This window comes from Chrysochloris asiatica, unplaced genomic scaffold (assembly GCF_000296735.1).
Source record: "Chrysochloris asiatica unplaced genomic scaffold, ChrAsi1.0 scaffold00054, whole genome shotgun sequence".
NCBI classification, from domain to species: Eukaryota; Metazoa; Chordata; class Mammalia; order Afrosoricida; family Chrysochloridae; genus Chrysochloris; species Chrysochloris asiatica.
The window spans coordinates 7,353,098-7,380,943 of NW_006408572.1; the positions used below are offsets into that span (position 1 = coordinate 7,353,098).

Here is a 27,846-nt window from a genome sequence, read left to right on the forward strand (position 1 = left end):
CAGTAATTTCTCTGGCTAGAACTTACAGTACAACGTTAAATAGCAGAGGTGAGAGCGAACATCCTTGTCTCATTCCTGATCTTATGGGGAGAGCTTTCACCATTGAATATGATGGTAGCTATGGGTTATTCATAATGCCCTTTATCATGTTGAGGGATTTCTGTTTTATCTCAAGTTGTAGAGTGTTTTTCTAGTCAGTAATGCATACAGGTGTGCAGTTTAATGATACAGTGAATGTGTGTTCAACTGGATCAAATTATCATTAAAAACATTAAATATTTACATGGTGGTGATTGTGTGTCACCAAGTGGTTCTGGCTCATAAGATTTATTAATAATAGAACAGCCAAGTTTAAAAGTTTTTAGTTGGATTGGCAAAAATAAATTATTTATTTGGTGAAAATGTGTGATAAGGGACATTGAGCTTCTAATATTTAATAGCCTCTTGAAAGTTCTCTTAACAGTAGTCATATATGCTGTGAAAATTTGAGTTATTTTAAATTTAAATGATTTTGGATTTTAAAAACTATCAGTTTTCACTTCTCCTTGAGAATATAGGGATCATGTGATAATTGGTTCTATATTTAACAAAAACATGTATAGACAGCAGGCTAAATGTCACTCTTCCAGCTTAGTATAAAGGAGAGGAGGGCGAGTAAGACATGGTTTCTTCTCTCATGGGATTTGCTGTCTGATAGACTGCTCAGGGGCAGTAGTTAGATGACTCGATACGGTGAGTATGGCCTGCCATGTACTAGGAGCTGAGAGTGAAGGAGATGAAGATGCCATGCTATGGAGTAGGCTAATAGAGAGTTTTGGTAAGTATAAGGAATGTTCCTCAGGTTGCAAGGATGTTTCCTGTTTAATGATGTTAGAGAACAAATGAAGTGTAGGCTACTGAGTCAGTAACAGCAAGGTTTGTGACAAATAAGTGATTGACGTACGTGGTAGACAAATTCCTGAGTAAGAACCGACTAGATGGAGAGGAGAGGGCCATTCTGGGAAATGAAAGACAATTATTAAGTGCTGGTTTTCTTCTTCCCATGTTTGCTAGAATTTATTCTCTGCGTGAGCCCCAGATACCTGCTAAGGTGATTGTACTTTCAGAAGCAGAAGAGGAAAGTCAAATACTCAATAAAGGGTGAGTTTTTATGTGTGCAATGAAATACTGTTTGTTTTTTTCAGCTAATTCATTGCTATTACACATGCACTTGTAACAAAGATCACAGCTTTCCAGAGGTGACTTTAGCATACTTTTGGTAATGTAAAAATTAAGCAAAAACAATGTGAATAAGTAACAAGAAAAGTTACTAGCTTGATGTTTTTTCAAGAAATGGATTCCATCCCCTGTGTGACTTAGATAAAAGAATAAATTGTACAGTGGCAGAGTTCCAGAAAAAGTGGGAGGTGAGGCAGACTGCCCAACTCCCAGACCAGCACCTCGCATCCTAGAACCTGGCGTGGAGCATAGCAGTTCTGATTCTCCTTTGACCCTGACTGCTTTCGTTTCCTTACCTACTTTGACCTAACAAAATCACCTTCTGAACTCACAGACCCTAGTCCTGTAGCCTCCTGATCATCACCCACTGTACGCATGCAGAGTGACGCTTTTAGTAGCAAAAGTTCTAGAAGTTCTGTTAGTTCTTTTTATGTCTCTGTGCTGGTCATATCTGATAGTCTCGTTTCTGTGATCTTTATTCCCTCAATATTTTATACACATTGTGTTGTGGTTAAGTGCCGTCAAGTTGGTTCTGACTTCTAACCAGCCTGTAAAGCGTTTCCAAGGAGCAGCTCCTCTTGATTGACAGCGTCCATACTAAATCTGTATTTGTTGGTTCTCCTGACTCTCAGTTGTGGTGGCTTCCCTACTGTGATTTCTGATCTCCAATTGTGAACTTATACAAGGGGGCTTTGAAAAATTCATGGGAAGTTTCTGATCTTCCTGTTTGGGAATATTGACTGCCTGACCTGGAGATGTGTTCCTCCAAATAAGATTTGTAGCTGCTCTGCTTCTGCTAGGAGCCAGGTGTTGCTACTGACCTGGGGCCATTTTCATTCTCCTCAGTGACCTCAGAGGGAAAGCTTTGTGTAGTCAAATTCTGATGCATAGGAGCCATTTAGGTCTTTTTAAATTCACTTCTGTGGCTATTTTTTCTCATTCATTGTCTTGATTAGTTTAATTCTGAGGCAGTTTCTTTCATGGTAATATTTTCTGGGTTTTTTGGTTGGTTTGTTTGTTTTTTGACTCCTGCCATTTACCTTTCCATGTAACAAAGAAACTAAAATAATATGATACTTTACACCATGTCTTAGAGTTGATATTTACTATCTCAGTTATATGAAATGGGAATTATCTTTGGAAATGTTTTATTTTGCCCATATTCATTAATCTCTTGGTTTGAAATATTTTTTGAGTAACTGATTTTACTAAAATTTAAAGTAAAAAGAGCATGGTTTGCCTTTCTTATTACAAAGATAATATATATTATAGAAAATTGGGGAAATATAGAAAAAATATTTAAAAATTGAAAATCTTTTGTAATCTGTTGTATATTGTAATCCATTCTTAATACTGTAGCCAGTATGATAAATCAGATCATCTCACTCCCCATTTGTTCCTCAGCTTTACTGTGTCCCACAAAGGCTTTCAGCTCAAACACCTTGCACTATCATCTTCATTCCATCCACTTTCCCCTGGCTTTCAACTCTAGCCATGTTGACTTCCTTGCCATTCTTTAAATACATCAAACACCTCCCCATTTTAGAACCTGTATGTTTGTTCTTCCTTCTGCGTCGATTACTCTTTCCTTAGATAAACACCAGTCTGACTCCTTTACTTCTGCACATCTTTGCTCAAATATTACCTTGTCAGATTCCTTCTCTGAGAACCTCCTGTAAAAAGTGTCCCTCCATCACTGCTTCTTATATGGTGCATATCACTTTATTATCTGAATATTGTATGTCTCTCTCCTTAGAGGACAGGTCATTTAATTGATGTATTCCAGCACATAGAACAGACCTGGCACAGACTAAATGCTTAGTAAATGTTTGTGAGGAGAGTAATTCACACTGGTCACAAGATAACTGTTGTTTTCATCCACTTTTTTTGTGTGTGTATGCATGCATGTATATGTATGTTTTTGTTATTTAGGATATTTATATATTTAAGCTACTTAAAATTGAACTAGCAGTATATAATTTTATAGCCTGTTTCATCTATTTTAATTTTATGAGCATTTTCCAGTGTCACTTAATATTCTTCATTTTTTGTTCTTTTTTTTCTTTTCACTACATTAAAACAAGCTCCATGTCCATCTGTTATTTTGTGGACATTTTGTGTTTTTCCAACAAGCTGTTTTTTCAATCTTTCCAGAAGGGCATATACTGCATCTTTAGGAGAGACAGCAGTTGCATTTGACTTTGGGCCATTGGCTCCAGTTTCAAAGAACATATTTGGACAAAAAGGCAAAGATGAAGTCATGGCGTACCCACTATACATCCTATATGAGAATGGGGAGACTTTCCTTACGTATGTTAGTCTATTACAAAGGTAAGATGAAGTGGAAGCCATGGGAATGAAAACTTAACTCGTACTCTAATATAAACTGTGATGGTTTGACTTGGGGTTCATAGTTTGCATCCTTTGACGCCTGGCTTGTGTGTTTTTGAGAAATGATTGGCACAGCTTATTTGATCTTTCACTTTACCAGTAAGGGGCTCTGGAGTCACTGTAGGTTAGGTGTTGGCTTGTTAACTACAAGGTTGGTGTAGATTCACCAGCTGGTCTGAAGGCAAAAATGAGGATCTCTGTACTCATAAAGATTTACAGTCTCAGAAATCCTAATGGGGTCACTATGAGACAGAATCGATTTCAGTGATCGTGGGTTTGGTTTTTTGGGATGTTATAGAACTTCTGGGAAATGACATAACATAGGTGATACGAAACATTAATACATTTTTGGTTGACTAGACTGTGAATTTAATGTTTCATACCACCTAGGTACAAGATGGAGCCCTGCTGGTGCTGTGGGCTAAGTGTGTTGGACCACTAACCGCAAGTCAAGTAGCCACTCTGCAAAAAAAAGATGAGGTGGTCTGTCCCCATAAAGGTTTACAACCTGGGGAACACTATCTAGGGTCTCTGTGAGTTGGAAACGCCTAATGGCAGTAGGTTTGGTTATATAGAGGCATTATGAGGATGATTAGATATGGCGATTGGGTATGTTATGTCTCAGTAGTGAATTGTTATCGAGTCGGTTGTGACTCATAGCAATTTGTATAGGGTTTTCAAGGAGCAACTTGTATAGGGTTTTTAAGGAGCAGCTGGTGGGTTTGAACTGCTGACCTTGCTCACAGGCCAGTGTTGATCCTACAGTGCCATACCAGGAGCCCCAGCAGTGGGTAAAGACATGGAAATAATAATAATAATAATTAGTTATAGTCACAGACAGAACCCAGAGGAAAGAAATTTTGATTTGAGAAGTCAAGATTTTTTATAGAGAAGAATGAATGTCATAGAGGACATGTAAACATAATGCAGGATCAAGGAAGGAAAGGAAGAAAGGGGAAGCTCCTTTTGGTCACAAGGGTAGTATAGAGTAAAGTAGGAAAACAAGCAAGTCCAAGAGTCACTTTGGGTTCAGTGTTAGACAGTTGAGGGTTCTGTGTTAGATAGTTTGGGCTAAAGCAAATGATTCATACAAAGGGTGGGTAATACATGATAAAACTAGAGAAGTGCCTGTACAGAGAAAATGTTAAACCAAACCTGTTGTCACTAAGTCAGTTCTAACCACCCTACAGCACAGAGTTAGACGTGTCTCATAGAGTTTCCAAGACTGTATATGTAAGAAAGTGCTACATCTTTAGTCTTCAGAGTAAGGATGGTTCAAACCACCAACCTCTGGATTAGCAGTTGACTACTTTTAGCACGTACCATTAAAGCTCCTGAAGGTTAACTGCCTAATTCAGATATCTGGAATCTAGTCTATAGTGAGTAAAGCAGGTAATGGTTTTGAAACAGGAGAAACATAAAGCAACTGATGAGGAAAGGGCCTGGGGGAGGTAGACTCAGACTCACAAAATCGAGCTTAAGAGTTTGTGAACTAGGGCGGTAGTAATGCAAAGGGAAAAAGGAACCTAGTAGACACTATAAAGGAAGAAACGGTAAGAGTTCAGTTCTTGTTTAGATAAAGGAACAATCCATTAGCAGAAGTAATATGCCAACCTTTCCCCTCAGTTGTGACAGTCAGAAATATCTTGAGATACTGTTAAATGTCCCGAGTGAGCAAAATCATCTCTGGTTGAGAATCACTTGGGTGATTGATGCTAGTGGAGAAGAGAAAAACGTGGAGAATTCAAAATACAAGGGTGCTTCAAAAAGTTCATGGAACAATAGAATGAAAAGATGATGGTATTCTTCCACGAACTTTTTGAAACACTCTTGTATGTGCATAAGGGGATAGTATATGGAAGAAGACAAAATTAAAGGAAGGGTATTGAGTGATAAGCATCTTCTGCTAACATTTTCCAAATATGTTTTCACGCTCTCTTTAGCCCCGGAAGTATTGGAAAGCTGTTAGGTCCGTTGCCCATGCATCCTGCAGCTGAAGATAACTATGGTTATGATGCTTGTGCTATACTTTGCTTACCCTGTGTCCCCAACATCTTAGTGATCGCTACTGAATCCGGAATGCTCTATCACTCTGTTGTGCTGGAAGGGGAAGAAGAAGATGACCAGACTGTAAGTGCAGCTGGCATGGGTGTCTTTTTTGTTTGCAACACCTACTATATAGTCCTTGGCCCAGTGTGAATACTTCCCGTATGAGGAATTTTAGCATCTCTGGCACTTAAGATATTTGAGTGATGTACACAGAAATCTTAAGTGCAAAGAAGCTGCTGAAGGTTGCCCACCAGCCTGTGCCTACTTCTTTTCTGAACTCTATTGCAGTCACTAAAGGGAAGCACATATAAAGAAACTTTGAGCTGCTCAGCTGGCTTTCCTCTAAACATGCTCACTGACCTCTTTCTACAAGAAGAAAACCCTTTTTAATTCTTTTTCAAAGCAACATAGCACTGTTAACATAGGGGATAGAATTAAGAATTTGAAAGCACTCTTTGACTCAAGCTTTTCATTCTGTTTCTAATTGTACGTATTTTCAAATGAATATGCAAGATTAAAAGTAAAATCATTTTTCCCCCCCTCCTTTTTATAGTCAGAAAAATCCTGGGATTCCAGGGCTGATCTTATCCCTTCTCTGTATGTGTTTGAATGTGTTGAGTTGGAGCTTGCTCTGAAACTGGCATCTGGAGAGGATGAGCCGTTCGAGTCTGACTTTTCTTGTCCAATCAAACTTCACAGAGGTAAGGTATTTACTAGTTATATATGTGTGTGTGTGTTTAATCCCATTATATTTGTCTAGCAATTATGCTGTTCTGGCCTGCTTTAAAAATTGAATTCTTTTGGCCTTTTAGTCACAACATTGTACTTTAGATCCAAGGTTGTTGTTAAGTGCCATCGAGGCATTTCTGCCTCATAGAGACTCTGTACAGAGTTTCAAAGAAGTAACTGGTGGGTTTGAACCACTAACCTTGCAGTTAGCAGTTCGGTAGTGCAAGAAAAGACTCAAAGCTTTTTCAGTGAAAAGGCTCAAAGCATACAGTTAAGTGAGTGTGATGAAGAATTTGCTGTGAGTTGGGATTGGTACCATTGTTTTACACTGAGGGAAGATTTATATAAACAAGGATTTTGAGTCAAAACAGAGGAAGGCCAGCCTTGACACTTTGAATGTGTGTGGCCCTCCAGTCTTGAATAATCCAATTTCACACATCAGCCTCCAACACCTCTGCCAAGTCTTCATTCCAGGATACAATCCATGTGATGCTTCCTGTTTCAGTTACCATGATGAATCACCCAAATTGTGAAAATTCATGTCTGTTCATGTTTTACTTTGCTGGCCATCACAGAATTGGTTCGAATCAGTTCAGAGCCCTGCTTGAAGGGCAAGTAGGAGTTCTAACTCAGACATTCATAACCTGGAGGCTGCCTTTATGCTTTAAAAAGATGCCTTTTTAAAACAGCTCTCTTTAGAACGCATTTATCTTTTCTACATAGACCCAATTCATATATTGCCCTTTTCATCTTTTTTCTTTTTTACTTGTTTTATTGGTACCAAATCCATCTGGCATCATATTTCTATTCATCTAGGGAGGTCTTGGACAAGATGTTCTTAATAAAATCAGAGACTGTGTAGTGAAAGCACAGAGAGGCTGAGTAAAGGCATTATGACTAGGAGTCTGAAGTGTCCTAGATTTTAGTTCCGACTCTACCATTAACGGGCTCTGTAGTCTTAGGCCTCTTTAGTATTCAGTTCCCTCATATGAAAGCAGTAGAGTCAACATGAGGTAATCTCCAGGGTGGCTTCTGACACTAAGTCATGTAGTCCTAATTGCCCCTGCTCGTTCTTTTTTTAGACTCTTTGAAGATTGAACAAAACCTTACACATTTTTAAATAATTTGCTGTACATTTCATCATTTTGCTCTGTCCAGTACAGAAATAAATGACTTCAATCTTATTGTACTTTGACCAAATCTATTTAAATTTTTTCAGCCAGTTTGTTTAGCTTTGTTGACAGTATCAGCCAGTACATTAGATGGGACAATATTCTTTACATAGAAAATTGTGCATTTCTGTTTAAGGTTTTTGGAGTGATTTAGAGGGTACAGTGTAAGTATCAAGTCTAAGAACTTTATGAAGTGGAGTAAAGTTGCATAAAGGGCTTCCTCAAAAAAATATATTATCTTAGGAAATAAATGTAGGCATGTTTTTGTGGGTATAACGAGAATTAACATTTTCTTTTGTGAAACTAATACATTTTTGGCTTGTTCATATGAGGGAAAGTCAATGCATTGCTGCTAGGGTTAGAGTTCAAACATGCATGATTTTATTCCAATACTTACTATAATGTCAACAGTAAGAAAATCTTTAAGTCAGCTTTAGAGTATGTACATTAATTCTCTGTGTTTAACACGTACACTTTAAAACTCGGGAATTTGACATTATCAAGACATGTAACAGTTCATTCCTTTCACAGTTCACATTAGACTGACAGCACTGTTCACTGAGCAGTTGTCTGGCATTGAATTAGCACCTATGTTATGGGAGTCCATGCCAACAATTTTGTGGACGTAGATATGTGCAAACTGATACATGCTACAGAGCTAGAGCCTTTCTTAATCACTATTGTATTTTTAAGGACTTTCGAGTAAATGTACAATGGAGAGAAAGGCACAAAGTTGCCTGATATCAGGCGTTAATAATTAGAAAATAAGTTATTTGGACTGTATTATTATGGTATTTTAAATACTTACAATATACTTAAAAATGGAATTCAGATTTAAAAATTATAAATTCCTGAGAACAATGCCACAGTATGAAGATATTTTAGACCTTCAATCATTTCCATTACCAAATGTGTTTGAATGTTATTGGGATGAATTTTTTTTGTTTTCTAATGACTACATTTATACCATTAAATGATTTAACTTGCAGATACCAAATGTCCCTCAAGATACCACTGTACTCATGAAGCTGGTGTACATAGTGTTGGGCTAACTTGGATTCACAAACTTCACAAATTTCTTGCATCAGGTGAGTGTACTGATTTTCTGTATTTCTAAGTAGGTTTCACCGGTTCTTTTAAAAATTAATTTGCAGTAGAAGATAAAAGCAATGGAACTGAAACTTGGTTCTTTGAAAAGATTAGCAAAATTAATAAACCTTTTGCTGGACTGACCCAAGAAAAAGAGCAAGAAGATTCAAATTACTACAGTCACAATTGAAAGAGGGAACACCATCAGATCTATCCAAAAAAAAAAAAGATTACAAGGGAATGTTTTGTCAGGTTAGATAAGAAGAGTCCTGGTCTGGTGCTGCAGGATAATGAACTGGACCACAAGTCAGTTTGAACTGCAAGGTCAGCAGTTCAAATCCACCAGCTGCTCCTTGGAAACCCTATACAGGGTCACTATGAATCAGAGCCATCTCAAGGGCTCTGAATTAATTTTAAACTGAATTAATTTTAAAACTACCTAGTAAGTCCAGGACCAGGTGACTTTATATTTAGAGAGACATTAATGCCAATTCTTCATAAACTCTTCCAAAAAATAGAGTAGAAAAAAAAACTTCACAACTCATTCTATGAGACCAATTTTGAAAACAAAGGCATCCAAGAAAAGAAAATTACAGCCCATAATCTCTTATGAATATAATTGCAAAAAATAAATACTAGCAAACTGAATTCAGCATTGTATAAAAAGCACTATACACCATGACCATGTAGGATCTAGCTACTGAATGCCAGGTGATTGACTATTCCAAAAATCAGTTGTGTCAATAGAAAAAAAGGACAAAAACCTTATGATTTCAGTAGACATAGAAAAAACATTTGACATTCCATGCTAAAACTATTCATCATTTAATAGGAACTTCTTTAACCTGATAAAGAAGTGCAACTGTGAGAAAGTGATAGTTGATACACTTAATCGTGAAAAACAGACTCTTTTCTTTCATTAGTTTTCTATTCTGCTGTAATAGGTCACCATAAACTTAGTGGCTTAAGAACAAAAATGTATTATCATTCAGTTCAGTAGGTTACAAGTCTTACACAGGTCTCACTGGACTAAAATCAAAATGTCAGCAGGGACCGCATCCTCATCGACTTTGAGACCAAAAGAACTAAATGGTGCCCAAATTCCACTACTGACTGTTCTAATCAGGGACACTATAGATAAACCCTGAGAGAATGGGAACAAATGTGGAAGAGAACCTTAAAAACCCCATCTGCTGGAATAGAGATTGCAGGACTCAATGAGACTGTTGCACTGAGGTACCTTTTAAACCTTGAAGAAAGCACCTTGTTCAAAAAAATTGGTTTAGAAAATCATATCACCCTAAAGTACTGTGCTACTTTAAAAAAATCATCTATGAGACCAACGGTCACAAATTACTTTAAACCAAAGATGAAAATGTAAGGAGGCAGAGAAACTAGATTAATGGAAACAGCACAACCAGAATGGAAGTAATTAAGAATGTTCATGCGTTGTGCAGATTGTAACCAGTGTTACTGAACTAGTTGTGTAGAAGTGTTGACTGTTTACACTCCTGTGTAAACTTCACCTGAAACACAGTGTAGATATTTAAAGTCAGCCGGCAGTGTTCTTTTCTGGGAGGCTCTAGGGGAGAATCTGTTTCATTGTTTTCCTGATTCTAGAGCTGGTTGCATTCCTTTACTTAGGACCCCTTCTACCATCTTTAGTACCAACAACAGGGGGATAGATTGAGTCTTTGTCACAGTGTGTCACTCTGACTTTCTCTTCTGTTTCCTTCTTTACTATTGTGGCTACGTTGTACTCACCCAGATAATTCAAGATAATCTCCCAGTTTAAAGTCAGCTGAATAGCAACTTTAATTCTATTTATAACTTTTTATCTTTGGAGCCCTGGTGTGTTGTGGGTTAATGTGCTGGACTGCAAAGGCAGTTTGATCTGCAAGGTCAGCGGCTCCTCAGAAACCCTATTATACAGGGTCACTAAGGGTCGTAACCAACTTGACAGCACTAAATAACAATATAACTATATCTTTTGGGAGGAGGCATTTGTCTTGCTTGGTATGGTGCTGTGGGATAAAGCACTAGACTGCAAGGTCACTTTGAACCACAAGGTCACAAGTTCAAACTCACCAGCCGCTCCTCAGAAATCCAAGTCAGGACCGACTTGGCAGCACTTAACAGCAAAGTCAGTGTTAATGGCCTTGAAAGTTTCACATTCATCCCATATGCAAAATACAGTGACCCATTTCCCCTAAAGTTTCAAATCAATTATAGCATCAAAGAGAAAAACATTTACAAGTAGCATCAAAAGATGTTTACTACAAGAAATACAAAAGATGAATAAAAAGTATAAAACCTTGTTGAAAGAAATGAAAGACATAAATGAGTGAAATAATGCCTCATGTTCATGGATGATTTAGTATTGTTAGAATGCTGCCCCCATGTGTCTATAGATTCAATGTGGTCCCTATCAAAACTCCAACTGGCTTTTTTGCATACATTGAAAAACTGATTCTCAAATTCATATGGAAATGTGAGTGATCCAAAATAGCCTAAACAATCTTGAGAAAGAACAAAGGTGGACTTTCTAATCTTAAAAACTTGCCACAGAGTTATGGTAATTAAGACTCTGGTATTGACATATACAGATAGTTATATGGGTTAAATAAACCTTTACATTAGCAGTCAGTTGATTTTGAAAAGGTATAAAGATTAGTCTTTTTAATATGCTGGAATAAGTGGATGTTGTTGTTGTTGTTAAGTGCCATCGAGTCGGGTCCGACCCATAGCGACCCTGTACAGGGTTTCCGAGGGTGTAAATCTTTACGGGAGTAGAAAGCCTCATCTTTCTCCCGCGGAGCGGCTGGTAGTTTCGAACCGCTGACCTTACGGTTCGCAGCCTGATTCGTAACCACTACGCTACCAGAGCCATATGCAAAAAAATGAATTTGGACTATCACATGTCATATATGGAAAATTAACTCAAAATGGTTAATAAATACAAAAATTGAAACTAAGAAACTTAGAAAAAAAACTTAGGCATCAATCTTGATGGCCTTCAATTAAACAGTGCTTTCTTTAGATAAGATACCAGAAGTGACAAAATAAATCATACTTCATCAAAATGAAAACTTTGGTCCTTTAAGTGTGAAGACAATCCATAAAACAGGAAAAAGATTTTCAGGTAACATATAAGGGAGCTTCAAAAAGTTTGTGGAAAAATGGAGTTCAAAGATACTGAAATTTTTCCATGAACCTTCTGAAACCTTGTATCCGGATAAGTGTGATCAGGAGATCACAATAAATAAGAATTGACTTAGCAGTAACTGGTAATCTACAATATATAAAGCACTCTTAGAATTCAATAATAAAATGTAGCTCAATTAAGAAATGAGAAGGGCTCTGAATGAACATTTCTCCAGAGAAGGTCTACAAATAATCTCATGAAAAAAGATGGTCAGCAACAGTAGCCATCCCGGGAATAACAAAATGAGATCTACCACTTTATACCCACTGCTGCTTCTGTATGCTCTGGAGTTGGTTCCGACCTTGTAATAGGGTTTCTGAGGCTGTACAGCTCTACAGGAACAGAAAGCTTCCTCTCTCTCCTGCAGAGTGGCTGGTGGATACTGTTGACCTTGAGGTTAGCAGCACAGTGTGTAACCCACTAAGCTAAGAGGTTTTAAAGCAGACAGTAACCACTTGTGGGTAAATCAGAGCCTCATTCATGGGAATGTAAAATGGAGCAGCCTCTTTGGAAAAACTTGTCATCTCAGGAGTCTTCCTCTTTTCTGCTGGCCCTTCACTTTACCAAGCATGATGTCTTCTCCAGGGACTGGTCCCTCCTGATATTGTATCTGAAGTATGAGAGATGAAGTCTCACCATTCTGGCTTCTAAGGAGCATTCTGGGTGTCCTTCCAACACAGATCTAAGTACCATAAATCCATCATACTTTGAATGTCCTTCATCCAACACCATAAGTCAAATGCATCAATTCTTCTACCCTCTGCTTTAATCACTGTTCAACTTTCCTATGCATATGAAGCTACTGAAAATACCATGGCTTGGATCCGGCACACCTTAGTCCTCAAATTGGCATCTTTGCTTCTGAACACTTTTGAACACATTATGCTTGGTAAAGTGAAGGGTCAGCGCAAAAGAGGGAAGATCCCAAGATGGATTGACACTATCAGCAGCCCTGGGTTCAGTGCAACAGGAACTGGCAGTTTTTTATTCTGTTGTGTATAGGGTCACTGAGAGTCAGAACCAACTCAACAGCACTTACCAGCAACAACAAAGCTCAGAAGGCAGGAAGGGAGGACAGGAAAGAAGGACAAATGGAAACAGAAATTAGAGAAGAGAGTATGGGCTGTTACATTGTGGGGTCTGCAATCAGTGTCATGAAATAAAATGTACATGAATTGAATAGAAAACCAATGAGGTCTGTAAACTTTGAAGGAAATCAAAGTAGAAAAAAAATTTTTTTTAAAGAATAAAAACTGTGGTCTGAGACAAGAATTTAATTACATTCAAGTAAAACCGACATTTTAGTTTGTAGACTTGTGTAAGTATTAGTTAATTTATATAAAGTATATTCTTTTGTAGATGAAGAAGATAAGGATAGTTTACAGGAACTTGCTACAGAACAGAAATGCTTTGTAGAACACATCCTGTGTACCAAGCCATTGCCGTGCAGGTAAGGATGTATTCTCCCCCTTGTGAACACAGGTAACAGTTACTCTTTTCAGTAACTTAGATATATCATAGCCAGGTATATAAGTGATAGCCCTGAATCCTTGGAAAGTATGTTACAGGCACGATACTTCACTCCTAAGAGTAATCAGTTCATGAAGTATTCATCAAAAGCTCTGTCACTGTTTGCAGGCCTCTCCACATATTATTTCTTCTGTCTGGAAGGATTCCCAGCTCTAGCCTCAACTGACCGACCTCTCTTTACCTGGTTAGCTGTTCTTTCTAATCTTAATGCTACTTTATTGGAGATAGCTCCCTTGATTCCCCAGTCTAAATTAGGTTTCTCCTATTATTATTCTTCTTTGTAGCGTGTATTATGAATGATGTTTGTTTTTTAATGTGTTACCACTACCAGAATGCATGTTTTGTGAGGGCAGAGACCTTGTTTGTTTCCCACTAGATGAGCATCGTGTCTGTATACTTAGTGTCTTGCAGTGTGCCAAACAGAGACTCAGTAAATACTTGATGACTAGACCAGGCGGTTGGTGGGTATTTAGAATGGCTACCAGGGTTCTCCCTGGGTAGATGTGGTGCCTGTAATAATGGCATGGGGCTGGCATCTGACTACACAGTTGGGGGGCGGCGGGGATCAGCATAAGCCCAAGGCTGATAGCTAGTTGTGAGGAAGTGGAGGTCAGACATGGTACCACACTGCAGCCTTCCCAGCACTCTGGCACTGACTGTCCCTCCCATAGCAGTCTCAGCTTCTTTGCTTAGTGGGTTTGTGAACGCGTGCAGTGAGTGGCCACAGAGCCCACAGACAGTACTCCGGATGATACAGTTTAGTAGGGAATGAGCAGATAACAAGTCAGGACCAGAAACTCAGGACAGCCTCCTCAGCCGTGCCCATAGGTACAGTACAGTTCACTCTGGTCCTTGCCCTCTGCCTTGTTTGGCAAGTGTCACAAAGCTCTTTTACCTCTGGCAGTAGTGCTGAAAGGCATACCTCTCCACCAGAAAGCCTGCTCTCCAAAGGCGCTCAGCCATCTTGCACTGTGGGCAGGGACCCCACCACTCTGCGTCATGCCAGTTCTGCTGCCACCGCTTCTCTGGATTTCGAGTCCAAACGACACGCTGCACTCCTGGTTCTTCTTTCTTGATGGTAGTGACATTCATTCCCTTCCCACCTCTGGGATGGCTCATTTTAAACCTTAGTGGAATGTAAAACTAACCAATCTTTTCATTAGAGATCTGTGTACCATGTTTATATGGCCCCAGCCCCACAAGGATACTGTGGACTGTATTTACATTATTAGTAAGCTGTACAAAATGCGTGATGGGCCACAAATACGTTAGCGTAGCCCTGCCCAGTTATTTGGTGGGAGTTAGAAAAACGGTTTAGCTGGAGAGGCCATACTAAGTAATTCATTGCATATAGTTAAATAAGAACATTGGAGACAGTGTGGAATTAGTAGGAACAAGATGGTTTAATTAAGGGCATCTGAGTTTTATGTTCCTATAAAACATCCAAGAGGAGGAATCCAACACAGATGTTGGATATGTAAGGCTGAACTTGGAGTGGTCTGGGCTAGGGATGATGTGGATGTGAGAATGTCAGCATTGGAGCCAATGACTGGTGAAGTTTACCCAGGAAAGGGCCTAGAACCAGCAAAGAAGGCCTGACAAGAGTAATGAGCAGCAGTTAATTACAAGCAGTGAAGGCCAGCCCAGGAAGGAAACTTGATAGGCTCCCACAGGGACACTCGGAATGCCAAGGAGGAGAGTGTTCCAGTGAGCCACAGCAGCCCAGTGAAGCACAGCACAGTGCAGCTGGACATTCTAAGAGGACAGTAAACTCTTAACAGGCTGAAAAGTGAATGGGGAAAATGAAGACTAAAGTATCATTTATATAAAATCTTAAACACAAGTAAAATTAAACAGTATTGCTTAGAAATGTGTACCTAAGTAGGGAAACTACAGCAAAGCAAGGAAATGAGTCTCATCCAAGTCAGAATGGTGGCTATTTCTGTGGGGCTAGGGGCTAAGACGTTGTGATCAGGGATGTACCTTTGACACTAAAAGGATAACATTTTTTAAACTTCCCAGATTCTCCCTCAGGAAAAAAAAACAAAAAACGTGAAAAGAGGATGGGGGCGTAATATTGTAGATTATAAAGGCTTGAAAACATTACAGGGAGTGTTTCAGGGAGAGGAGACATAAACTGAGAGAACCAGGCCCTAGGGGAAGCTTTGTGACACTGCTGAGTTGCTGAGCAGCCCTCAGAAGAGGCGAGAGGAGATGGTAGAATTGTGCTGTGGGGTCTGGTGAGAACAGGATGAGCAAGGGTACAAATAGAGTAGTGTAGTGAAAGTCGTCCCCAGTTGAGCTCCTCTGTTTTCGGTTTCTTTACTGAAGTGAGATTGAGACATGTGGTGTGTACACTGGATTAAGTTCTAGGCCTGAGACGTTGGGCTTCATTGAATTTTTAATGTGAACCAGACACTCTCAAATTCTGTTGCATCAGTAGTTTCTGAGCAGTTAGTGTACACAGAAGCTGGGGCTACGCATGAGTTGGGGAGATATGTGAAGAGTTAGTTCCAGGCTAACATGGTGAGTGCTGAGATTACAGGGAGCAGCTTCAGGCCCTGTGTCCTGAATGACTGTAGTCTGCTAGATGGTAGAGTGACCTCTTGGCCCACACTGATGGTCACTTGTTAAGTAGTGCAGGTCTCTGTGTCACTGACTTCAAGGTCACTGCACAAATAGGTTGCAGGCCTTGGGTCATGGCTGGCCTCTGTCTGGTGGCCATGAGTCTGTTTTGCCCTTTTCTCTTTGTGTTCCTACATCTGCTACTTTGTAATGTAAACTGCCTGTGTTTTCCCAGGCAACCGGCTCCAGTTCAAGGATTCTGGATCGTCCCTGACATTCTGGGACCCACAATGATCTGCATCACAAGTACCTATGAATGCCTCATCAGACCTTTATTGTACGTCCATGTTGTATCTCACACACAGCTTTCATGAATTCTGTGGGGAATTAATTCAAAGCTGGGAGAATGTTCTCAATAGCTGGCTTGAAGCTATATAGTTTAGCGCTTTGGCCTCTGAGTTGAGGGCAGTTGTCATTCCTGCCATTCCAGGTAACAAATACAGTAAAGCTGCATTCCAATTCAGATCTTTTTGACTCCGAAGTCCACACCCATACTCTTAATTTCTCCTTCTCTACTGGCTTCAGAGGGACTTAGAAGATGTAAACTCTTTGGAAAGAAGGTGGTATATACAGCAACTGGGAACTTCTATTCCTTGTTGTCATCAAGTGCTGCTGAGTCAGTTCCAACTCACAGCAACCCTATATAGGGATTTCAAGGAGAAGCTAGTGGGTTTGAACTGCCAACCCTGAGATTATCAATCCAGTACTTGTATATCCTATATCCTATAGCAACCCTGTAAAGGGTTTCCAAATACCTTCTAATCATGTTTTTGCCAACTCCCTTTTATTGAATAAACTTCCAGATTTGAATTGCTTCCTTCATAAGTTATTTTACCATATTGTGAAGGTTTTGCAAAAATTTTTACGCTCTTTCTGAAATAGTGGTTTTTGAGTATCTGTACTTGAGTAGATCTCATTTCTAGAATTCAAGTTATATGGACTCAAATGTTATATATATGGTCTGGCTAAATACTAGTTTTGGTATTTATGATTGTGGCTCTGGTTTGTAAACTGGCTCAAAAGTCCTTTTGCAAACAGTCTTTGATGATTTGAAATTGTATGTTACTTGATGTTTTCTCGAAGAATTTGAAATCACAGAATCCAAAGTACTTTCACAGAGACTTCATAGAATGCAGTAGAGCTGCCCAAGGTGGCCTGTGCAAGGCAGAAAACATGTATTTTGGTATGTTCTTCTAAAAAGGTCATACCTGACGGTCTCCTATAGCCAAAGGATTTTGGAGAAAGCATTGCGGTTTGTACATGTTGTTTATTATAAACAGCCCCACAATAGACTATTTTTCATGTGTGTGTATTGTCTTACAGAAGCACTGTCCACCCAGCATCTCCTCCCCTGCTCTGTGCCCAAGAAGATGTTGAAGTGGCAGCGTCTCCCCTCCGTATTCTGGCTGAAACCCCGGATTCGTTTGAAAAGCACATTAGAAGCATTTTGCAACGTAGTGTTGCCAACCCAGCATTTCTGAAGTACGGGTTTTACCTTGTGGAGTTGGAAGAAAAATTGTTAGCTGCCCTCAAGTCTGCCCAACTTGTGGGTGTAAAAACCTAGGCTGTGTTTACTCAGCTCGTGAATAGAGAAAGAAAAGTGTCAAAAAACAAAACAACAGGCGCAGTTAAAAAATTTTAGTCTGTTTTCTGGGCTCAGGAATATCATAGTAGAAACTGTTTTGTCTTGTTAGGTTGTCTGAAAAGGATACGGCCCCTCCTCCTGAAGAATGTCTACAGCTGATTAGCAGAGCCACACAGGTGTTCAGAGAACAGTACATCCTTAAACAGGACCTGGCAAAGGAGGAGATTCAGCGCAGGTAGACTGTCCTTTAGAAAGCAGTGGTCTTGTTCACATACCACTAGTTCCTGGCTGGTTGCTGACACTGTGTGTGTAATGACGTAAGCCTGGTTTCTGACTAAACAGCCTTTTCTTTTTGGTTCTTAAAGGGTCAAATTATTGTGTGACCAGAAAAAGAAACAACTAGAAGATCTCAATTACTGTCGTGAGGAAAGGTGAGTGCCAAAACTTGGAAGAAGAAAGGAGTCCAATAAGACTAAAACCGTTCTCACCCTAAGATGTTTAAGCTCAATCACTCCCTCGGCTTCGATGAGCATCAAGGTGGACCCAAGAATCTTGCTTTTTGTGTCATTAGAAAAAGTCTACGAGAAATGGCTGAGCGCTTAGCTGACAAATACGAGGAAGCTAAGGAGAAACAAGAAGATATCATGAGCAGGTGAGTGGGTTGCAAACCATTCTGTTTCCTAATTATGTGCCGTGGAGTCGATTCCGACTCATAGTGACCCTGTTACAGAGTTTCTCCCGGGGAAGAGCTAGTAGTTCATAACCACTACGCTACCAGAGCTCCTTGTTTCCTAATTAGGTACTAACAAATGTTATTAATGAAGTACTCTTGTATTGTTAGTAAGGAAAATGGGCCTATATAGTCTTAATTATCTGTCCTGAGGATTGTGTTGCTACCCTCAAATGCATCCTGTGCGAATCTTCAGAGTCACCAGATTCCTGAATTAGGAGCTTTGTCTGATCCTGCTGCTTTTGATTTGGCCCAGTTCTTACGCTGAGATGTTTGCCTTTTTCTAAGGATGAAAAAGGTGCTGCACAGTCTTCACAGTCAGCTCCCAGTCCTCTCTGACAGTGAGAGAGACATGAAGAAAGAATTACAGCTGATTCCTGATCAACTTCGACATTTGGCCAATGCCATTAAGCAGGTAGGAATGGATACAAAGTGGACACATTGGTTTGTTTTTTAAAGTAGTTTGTGCTATAGAAAACTATTTTGTTAAATGAGTAAAACCATAGTGAAACCATAGTGAGAACACCTATGTCCTACTTGATACTTCAGGTCACTATGAAAAAGGACTATCAACAGCGGAAGATGGAAAAGGTAATGAGTCCTCAGAAACCCACCATTACTCTCAGTGCCTACCAGCGAAAGTGCATTCAGTCCATCCTAAAGGAGGAGTAAGTACATACTTGTATAACAGTGATCGTCCTGAGGGATCTCTTCCTTGCTTGCAGTGTGCCCCAATTAACCGCTTTTCCTGCTAAGAAGCCCCTATGTTGGCATTTGCATGTCAAATACTGACTAGGACAGGAGCTGTAAGATAGGGATTTAAAAAATGAGCATGATGAAAAGCAATCAAAAGTGGCTTTTATGTAATACAATTTTGTGTGCTTTAATTGTATTCCTTAGTGAATATGTTCAGAAATCTAGCCAGCTGCACATTGCTATCTTTAGCTTTAAGTGCTCAAAAGTTCAAAGAAACTTTTTTTAGGATCATTACTAGTGTAATATTTGAATTGTTCAGTATTGTATTACTAGTTTAAATTACTTTTATGATTTTACAGGGGTGAACACATAAGGGAAATGGTGAAGCAAATCAATGATATCCGAAATCACATCAACTTCTGACACCACCAGGACAGAGTCATAGCTTAAGTGAAGTGAACACAACTGAAGATATAAATCCCATTCTATAAACAAACATTTTCTAATTTATAAAGAAGCATTTTGAGTGAGCTTTGGTGTCATTCATCTTTTTTATACTTTAAAAGACCTGTTGATTAAATTTGTATTTAAATATTAGACTTGAGCTATATATACAGTACCTTCTAAGATTAAACTCAGCAGGGGCCTAGGAAGATTTTTAAATCCTGAGAGACACAAGTTCAGCTCCACAGTCAGAGTTGCATGAACCATGCATGGTGTTTACCTTTTCTCCATGTTTGAGTAGAACAAAATAGGAGCACCAGAAATAGGATTCTGAAGAGGGGCAGAACCTGGGAATTGAAAGGAAAAGGCCACGCAGTATACTAGGCAGCAGCGTGTTTAATTGAACACTTTCTTAAGGACACACCTTCAGTACAGTTAACAAATGGTTACACTTGAAATCTGCACAAAGCAGAGCTCAAGATCCACAATTGCAAAGGCCACTGCCCAGCTCACTTCCACAAGAGGCAGTATTACCTTTCAGAATCGAGTTTGGCTGTGCTCTGTATCCCAGTACTTGGTTAGGAGGTATATACTTCAGACCTCAAAGGAAGAAAGAAACTTACATCATTTGATATGCAAGAGGTGGTTTCATCCTCAGTTAGCCTTGGGTAATCTTTTCATACCTGCCAATATGAATTCTGAAAGGTAATGCATTACCTGCCTAGAAATGGCTGAGTGACTGCCTGCCAATTTAAAGCCACATGGTAAGGTAGGTTATAGGTAGGAGGTAAATCAGGTTAGACATGCGTGAGAACATGTGCGTACAGACTGTGAATACAAGCATAGGAGTACTCATGAAACCCATTTGATCTGTTGTCTAGAAAGGCCAAAGCCGACTTTTTTCAATCCATTTCTTGTTAGTACACAGAATGCCAGTTTAAAAAATGGTTTCCTATCAGACAGTACCACAATACTTTGTCTCATACCAAATAACTCATTAAAAACCTAGCCTCAATTTGGGTTTTTCTCAATAAATTAGGTTCTAACAGTTTGCATCTCTCACATCTTCACATCTTCACTAAGATCATAAAATTTCTCCAACAGTGATGAGCTGCCCAGTATACCACATTCTGGAGAAAAATATCTGCAAGAGTCAAAGATTATGGATTACTTGTCCTGATTTATGGTTCTGATTTTAATAACTAGAGGAAAAAAAAAGTTGGGGGGGGGCTACACAAGGGACTAGTCTTAAACTAATTTGAATGGATCTTCAAACCAATTAATGCTCCATGCATGGCAAGCTATTTTCATGATGATTTACTTTCAAGTTCATAATCATGAATACAAGACTGTAACAGTAACCCAAGGGGTGAGGTATGTAGCCTTTATCACTTGTTCTGTGGAAGACAGAAGTAAAAACTTCAGGGAACGTCCATAATGACGTCACTTATAACAAAAACAATTCACTTGAAACTAAGCTGATGATGGCGTTAAATGAACCAGATGATCCATTTAGTCCACTTAATTTCAGTAAGGTTCCTTCAAGTACCCTGCCTGCTGTTAGGTGAGAAACAAGTTTCCATGTGAGCCATCTGTATCAGTTATCAGTTAAACAGCGCTGCCTTCCTCTTCTTCCTGGAGGCAGTTCTGCAGCGTTCCACAAGCAACTGCACCTTCAGCACGCCACAGCAATGAGAGCCTATCCGGATGGAGTTTTCACGTAGCAAAGGGACCTAGCCTCTTGAAGAAAAATGACAAAGATTTCCCAAACCAACTTTGCCACACTGATTCAATACGCAGATTCATAAATGTATGCTTATCAGACATAGCTTGTTTTGATTTTTTTTCCCCACTGATCCAATAACTAGACTGTTTTCAGAGTAGATAGTGCAGCTTAGTGTCGTGGGTCTGTGCTGCTCATCCAGGTGTGCAGAAGACTGCCTCCAGAGTCTCTTGTGCTTTTTCCTTTAACCTCAACTCCCAAGACATACGGCAAAGTTCTCATAATTCAGTCCGTTCTTGAGTTTTGCTTGCCACCAACAAGTTTCAGTAGCATTTAAAGTCTTCCAAAGCAAATTAAAATGGGGGGGGGGGGGGGTTAAGCTAGGAAATAGTCACGAGCCAATGGCCTCCTCTCACATGTCATATTTTAATATAAAATACTCATACAGCATACTATACACCTCTGTCTGCTAGCTGAAGACTCTTACTGATAAGCACTAGACAACAAAAAAGTTCTCTCTTCCAATATCTGTAAATAGAAACTCCCAAGGCTTTTGGATGTTATGTTAGGATTGAGAAATGTGTTCCAGAAAACGATGCTGGATAAAGCAGGCAAGGAAACAGCACTTTTCCCCCATCACCCTCATCCGGTCCCTACCCTGCTGAAGTGAGTCCTGAGTCTCGTTCCTGTTTGAAAGGTCCTCACTGCTGAGTCTCTGGGCTGTTTGCTGATCCTGTGCTGCATAGTCCTCTCCCACTAGAAATAGGCATTCCTTCAGTCTTCTTTTTGTTGTGACGTTTCTTCAGTTAAGAGTTAAATAATAATTAATGTTGCTCTACATGAGTTAAAAACCCGAAGTGCAGGCTAGAGTCCTACCATTGTGGGTCATGTCTCAGGGAGCTGGTTAATGTCTGTCAGTTTGGTATCATTCAGAATCGCCCGGATTCTCTCCAGGGAGTCAGCCTGCCGGATTCTCTCTAACTGTACCTGGAGAGGAAGAAGCCAGTGAGATGCATGCTAGAGGTGGCCCCTGCCTACATTTCCTGAACTTTATTTTGGGTTAGCTGAGACTAACTCACCAGAGAACTTGCAAGAAGAGCAAGAACAATTCCTGGGTGCTGCTAGGTAGCAGAGCCAGTGTCGGGTGCTGGCTCATGGAGCTGAGTGACTGCTGTGTGCCCACAATCCACTAGGGAGAAAGGCTTACAGTGGGGACTAGCAAAGTCTGCTAAATGTCACTGGAGGTGTTCACAAAATAGCAAGGGACGGGGGCACTTAAGCCCTGCCTGGATACCTAAAGAGGGATCTCTGAAAAGGATAAAAGGCTGGGCCTTGAAAGACAGTAAGAACGGGGTGAGATGCACATGATGGGTAAGCAATTAGAAACAATTCAAAATCATTAGAACATAACATAATGTTGTAAGGACAAAATGGGGGAAATAGGCCTGATTGGGAAGAAATGGATGCTATGCTGAGTCCGAAGTGGCCAGGCACAGGAAAAGAAGAAGGGTGGATGAGTTTAAAATACATCCCAGGTTTCTGGCTTGACTGGCTAGCAGCTATTTAGGGTGGGGGCAGGAGCATAGCTACAGTCTGGTCAGGCCGGGCTCTCGTGCATCCACTGGGTAACAGTGTCTTGTGTTCTTACCTGAAGCGTCTGGGAAAGCTTTACAAAATCTCTCTGGACTTGTTCACTGACATCTAACTCCGTCTGCAACCTCTGAGCTTTGTTCTTCTCCTCAAACATCAGTTGTTCAATGGTAACCTGAAAAATGCAAGTTTTGAATGAGGATTAATGTCAAAGAGTCAAAAATCATAATTATTTAAGAAATCTAGAGACTTACAGCTTTCTACTACTCAAGAGGAGGAAAGTAGATGTTCACCATAGTCCCCCGTCCTACCAGTCTCCCTTTCCCTATGGAGCAAGAGTGCAAGTTGGCTGAACTGTTGGCTCTGAGTCCTGGTGACCCGGTAGGAGGGGAGAAGAGCGGTTCACGTGCTGTACTCCCCCCTACAACTGGGAGCCACCTGCTCTCATCAGACTGCAGCTCCTAAAATCAGGGATCTCTGCTTATAAGCACAACAGCCAAAGCTCCCACAGGAGCACTCTCAGTAAGCATGCACATATAGGAGTCAAGTGATGGTTAAACACCACCAACAGGCCTGCACTGGGAGGTCTCACCACACGGCTCACGGTAGCTATTTCGAGGAAACTTCCCTAATAATTAGCCACCCCACACTTTGATCCTAAGTAGACAAATCAAAATTAAGCAGCAAATTTTGGTTAACAGTCTTGGGATTTGGTACACAGTTAAAGGAAGTGACATTTTCAAAGCAGTGAGTGCTTCTAACTCTGAAGTGCTCAAGCTGGATTCAATGGCTCCCTTACACACTGTCTAAAGCCAGTCCAGTCTGTGACAGTCCTCTAATGAGATAGTCAATTCATTTTCTTCCAGCTTTCAGAAGGTGGCACTAAACAGTCAAGATGCCGAAGGCCAGCTTACACAGAAGGGAACCAAGAGCCAAGTATGCTAAGAGACTTGTCCACATTCACATAGCCAGTCAGAGGAAGAGTGCAGAAAATGCTCCATTTCCCCATTCCTAAAACTATGAGTCTCCTATCTTGTTGGCTTTGGTAGAGTAGGTGGTGATCCTGTATTTTTAGCACTGCTTTTAAATGAAATTACCAACAAAAATATCACCTTAGCAGCAGTCTCTTTTTTCAACTGTTCTTCCACAGTGACTTTCATCTCCTGAAGGCTCTCAAGCTGTTGAGACTTCTCTCTTAAAGTGGACTCCAACTGTGAGGGTAAGGCAGAGAAAGCTGAACCTCACAGAAACCGTCTACAGCCCTAGCATGCCGCCTACAGAAACATGCCCAACTCTCAAAAGCTTTCTGGACCTTTGGAATCTCTTCTCTCCCCTTTCTCTCTGTGGAGCTCCTACTTCTTTCAATAAATAATTAACATCTATGTTCCAAGGACAGAGAAATTTAAATTATGATACTATTAAGCATCTGCACCTGCAAAGATCCAGAGCCTGGGAATCCTAGGCGGGGCTGTTGTGAGTCAGAACCAACTGGATGGTACTCCACCTTCACCATAACATACATATCAGCACGGAGGAAGAAACACTGCAGCCTGGAAAGTTAGAGCTTCCTAAAAATGGCATTTGTCTCTCAGAAGATAGAAATGTTTGCAAATAGCAAGGGGAAGTTGAAGACAGACACACCAAGAAGAGGAGTGAAGGGTGCACATGGATGCATGGTGAAAAGCCTTGGAAGAGCATCTTTGTCAGCTGACACAACAGAGTTTTTATAAAGATGGTGTTATGCACCCAACTTGGGTAAGTAGCATCTGGAGTCTTAAAAGCTTCAGGTATACAGGCAAAGATGAGAAGACAGGATGGGTAGAAAAGCCAGACAAACAAAAAGGGGTTGTCCAGGCCAGAAATGAGAGTGCTGACACATTGTAGGGAATGCAGGTAACATCATGGAAGACTTCAATGTACAAACTATTGAATGGGAAACTAATCTCTGTAACTTTCACTTAAAGCACAATAAAATTTTTTAAAGAAAAAAATGCAGCGAGTCCTGGAAGCGCACAGCACAGAGCGTTAAGGGACTCCATGTCAAGGCTGGAAGGCTGGAGAAGCAGTGGGGAGACAGAAGCACTCCTGTTGTGTGTGCTAAAGGACATGTAGAGAAAGGGGAACCACTGGGGAGTTTTTATGCACACTGGCACAATCAAGCTTGAAGAGTTTAAAGGTTACTTTGGCTTCAAAATGAAGATGAATCAGAAGAGGATAAAGTTAAACCTGAGTCAAACAGCGTCAGGGCGGAAAGGATGGGGCAAGGTTAGAACATGGGTAACTTCTGCCACTGCCATCTCACTAGTTGTGGAGGTAGAAGCCAGATTGTGGTGGGGTATGGAAGGACTAGGAGGTGAAGCGGTAGGACTACCTTTGCAAGAACCTTGGCTATAAAGGGAAGGAGAAGGACTGGAAGCTTGAGTCAGTCTCAAGAGAAACAATTTCCTCTTAACGAGAAGACACCTGATCATGTTTCTGCGTATTGCTAAAGTTCAAGCACTAGGATTGAAAGAGGTGACTGAGCATGCCTGGGAAACACAGGAAGGGACTCAGGGAAGGCACACGACAAGGATATGTACTGTTCAGAACCGGTCATCACTGTCTCTGAAAAATAGATAAGGTCACGAATAAAAAGTAGATGAATGAGTAAGTGAGTCAGGAAGCTAACGGTGGTCCTGCCTGGTGGCCTCTGTTCTCTTGGAGGATGCAGTGAGGGCAGGAGGGGAGTGTTTACTGCCTGAAATAACCACTGGAAAGAACACGAGTGCCAGCCAAGGCCAATGGAAAGGCAGTGCTCTCCGTCCTAGTAGGAACCTGTGGCAAAGCAGAGAAGCTGGACACCAAGATTAATCCAAGGCCAGCCAGGAGTCAAGGGCAAGAGTATCTGGTGACGATGGTACCGGTGGAAGACTAACAGCAGAGGCGAGTCATGTAGGATGCAACTAAGAAGGAAAGAATGCACAGCCATGGAACAGCTGTAAAAACAGGGAAACAGGAAATGTTCAAAAAAGTAAAAGTATGGATGAGGCACTTAGACAAATGACACTGTGGATGAAAAGCTAAATGATGCAAGACTGTTCAGGGCAATGTGAAGTCAGAGTGAGGTATCTAAGAGGTGAGGTGGTGATGGGGGACCACAAGGTAAGACAGGGGCAGAGTGGAGGTGAAGGCCACTGAGTCAAGGAACAGTCAGTGAGGCCAGGCAGGTTCTGATGTCTAAGATGATTCCAGGCCAAGTGGAAAATATCTTTTCTCCTGTAGCTCTGAGCACATCCTGTCATGACCATGCCTTCCCTGTCTTCCTACGACACTGACAACACTCCAGGGTGCTGCCTCATCCTCATCTTCCCTGTTCCTCCTCTAATTAGTACCTGGCTAACAGAACAGAAGGACTTTATCACTACGTCCTTACCCCACTTTATTTTCATTGTTCACTTGAAGTGTGACATATGCTAGACAGTTCCTTGAAGGCAAGGACCACGTCTTCACTTTCATGCCTTGGGTCCAGCACAGCAGGAGTTGCTCACAGAACTGACGTGAAATGCATGGAACTTACCTGTCCTTTTTCTACTTGTATTCTTTCTAACTCTGCTTTCAGGCTAGAAATGGAAGCTAGAAGGAGAAAGACAAAAAAGGGGAGGCGGGGAGTATTGTCATTCATCTATATTTTAGATAACAACTTTTTTTCTTGAAACATCTTCCTCAAAATTAGACCCTATCAACCATACTCAAACTCAGGTAAAGGCAGCTGCACACATGGAATATCATGTCATCAACTACCTGTGGGTCAAGTATCCTCATCAACTCTGTTGAGGGGAAGATACTCTCAGCAGAAGTCAACACATCAAAGTTTACAAGGAAAAGCCACCAATCTTAATCTGGGCTCAAGTACTGAGAGTTCCCCATCAGTAACTGCCAATCAGACTGACTAAAAAGACAATGCCTTTTTTGGGGGGTTGGGCTATCTTTTATTGCCTTTTTTTAAACTCCAATTTACTGGATCTATCAGAGTAGCTATGAGTCAGAACCTACTCAACAGCATTTAACAAAAACATCATAATATCTAGAAAAAATGGACTGAATCCTTATTTAATTCGTTTTTGTTCTTTTCTGTTTTCCATATTCTGTGACCATGTATTACTTGATATAATCAGAAAAGGCTTTACTTAAGTGTCTCCAATTCAAAATGACATCCCTTTTATTTTCACCTATTTCCTCCTTGCAGTTTTCTATCTCTAACTGCAGCGTCTCTTCTAGGTTTTCTTTTAAACACTGTTCCGCTTGAATCTGCTCTTTGAGGAACAGTATTTCAGCCTTCAGTTTCTCTTCCATATGATCCGCTGCCGTCCTCACATTAATGATGTCCTCACGGTATTTTAACACCAACTCGCGGAGTTCCTGGATTCAAGAAACATGGTTATTGGGTTTTTGAAGATTAAAGGGAATAAAGAAAAGAAGCAAAAGATTTTTTGAAATCATAATTTCAGATGTTATTTTAAATGGTTCAAAAATTAAGACTTTGAACACTGTTAAACCCATTTGGGCTTTAGGAGGGAGATGTGCTATATGTCATGATAACATTCAGTATGTTTATGGAAACAAACAATTCAAGTCAAAAATGTGTAGTGTGTGTTTTCATAGCAGAAAACTTAAAACATTACACACCTTATAATGTGGAATTCAAGATGAATAGTTTAGGAGCTTCTACTATTACCTGGCTAAACTAGAGACAGGTAAGTAACCTGGTAGATCAGTGGTTAAAATGCTTGGCTAACCAAAACGCTGAACCCAGCAGCTGCTGTGGGAGGAAAGATGTGGCAGTCTGCTTCTGTAAAGATTTACAACAGTGGAATCTCTGGTGCAGTCAGTCCTATTATGTCCTACTGGACACTACGAGTCAATCAACTCAACAACCACAGGTTTTTTGGGTGTGAGGAACAAATAATGAAAATTATGGCAAGTATAAATTCTAAAAGGATAAAACTGATTTACTTAATTATCCATTCAACACTTACTGAATATCTACCACAAGGCAAAGTGCTATATCAGGCCAAGGATAAATTATGGCAA

At 40.3% G+C, this 27,846-nt stretch overlaps 2 protein-coding genes across 3 annotated transcripts in view; one reads left to right on the plus strand and one right to left on the minus strand.

The window, feature by feature from the left end:
- NUP88 (nucleoporin 88kDa) overlaps positions 1-19,545 on the plus strand; it is a 42,545-nt gene extending 23,000 nt beyond the window's left edge. Inside the window, exons 4-17 of the mRNA XM_006863303.1 lie at positions 1,054-1,140; positions 3,373-3,549; positions 5,553-5,739; positions 6,212-6,359; positions 8,549-8,647; positions 13,213-13,303; positions 16,184-16,285; positions 17,332-17,490; positions 17,703-17,828; positions 17,959-18,024; positions 18,165-18,245; positions 18,612-18,738; positions 18,873-18,991; positions 19,379-19,545. Coding sequence (XP_006863365.1) covers positions 1,054-1,140; positions 3,373-3,549; positions 5,553-5,739; positions 6,212-6,359; positions 8,549-8,647; positions 13,213-13,303; positions 16,184-16,285; positions 17,332-17,490; positions 17,703-17,828; positions 17,959-18,024; positions 18,165-18,245; positions 18,612-18,738; positions 18,873-18,991; positions 19,379-19,442 — 1,633 coding nt within the window. The 3' untranslated portion in view covers positions 19,443-19,545. The remainder of the gene's footprint in view (positions 1-1,053; positions 1,141-3,372; positions 3,550-5,552; positions 5,740-6,211; positions 6,360-8,548; positions 8,648-13,212; positions 13,304-16,183; positions 16,286-17,331; positions 17,491-17,702; positions 17,829-17,958; positions 18,025-18,164; positions 18,246-18,611; positions 18,739-18,872; positions 18,992-19,378) is intronic.
- A 2,361-nt stretch (positions 19,546-21,906) lies between these two features.
- The window catches only part of RABEP1 (rabaptin, RAB GTPase binding effector protein 1), a 140,545-nt gene continuing 134,605 nt past the window's right edge, over positions 21,907-27,846 (minus strand). For both annotated transcript variants that reach the window (XM_006863304.1, XM_006863305.1), the window contains 5 exons: positions 26,985-27,174; positions 26,333-26,388; positions 23,889-23,987; positions 22,835-22,951; positions 21,907-22,173 (listed from right to left, as the gene is read on the minus strand). In XM_006863304.1, the coding sequence (XP_006863366.1) occupies positions 22,072-22,173; positions 22,835-22,951; positions 23,889-23,987; positions 26,333-26,388; positions 26,985-27,174 (564 nt within the window). In that variant the 3' untranslated portion in view covers positions 21,907-22,071. The remainder of the gene's footprint in view (positions 22,174-22,834; positions 22,952-23,888; positions 23,988-26,332; positions 26,389-26,984; positions 27,175-27,846) is intronic.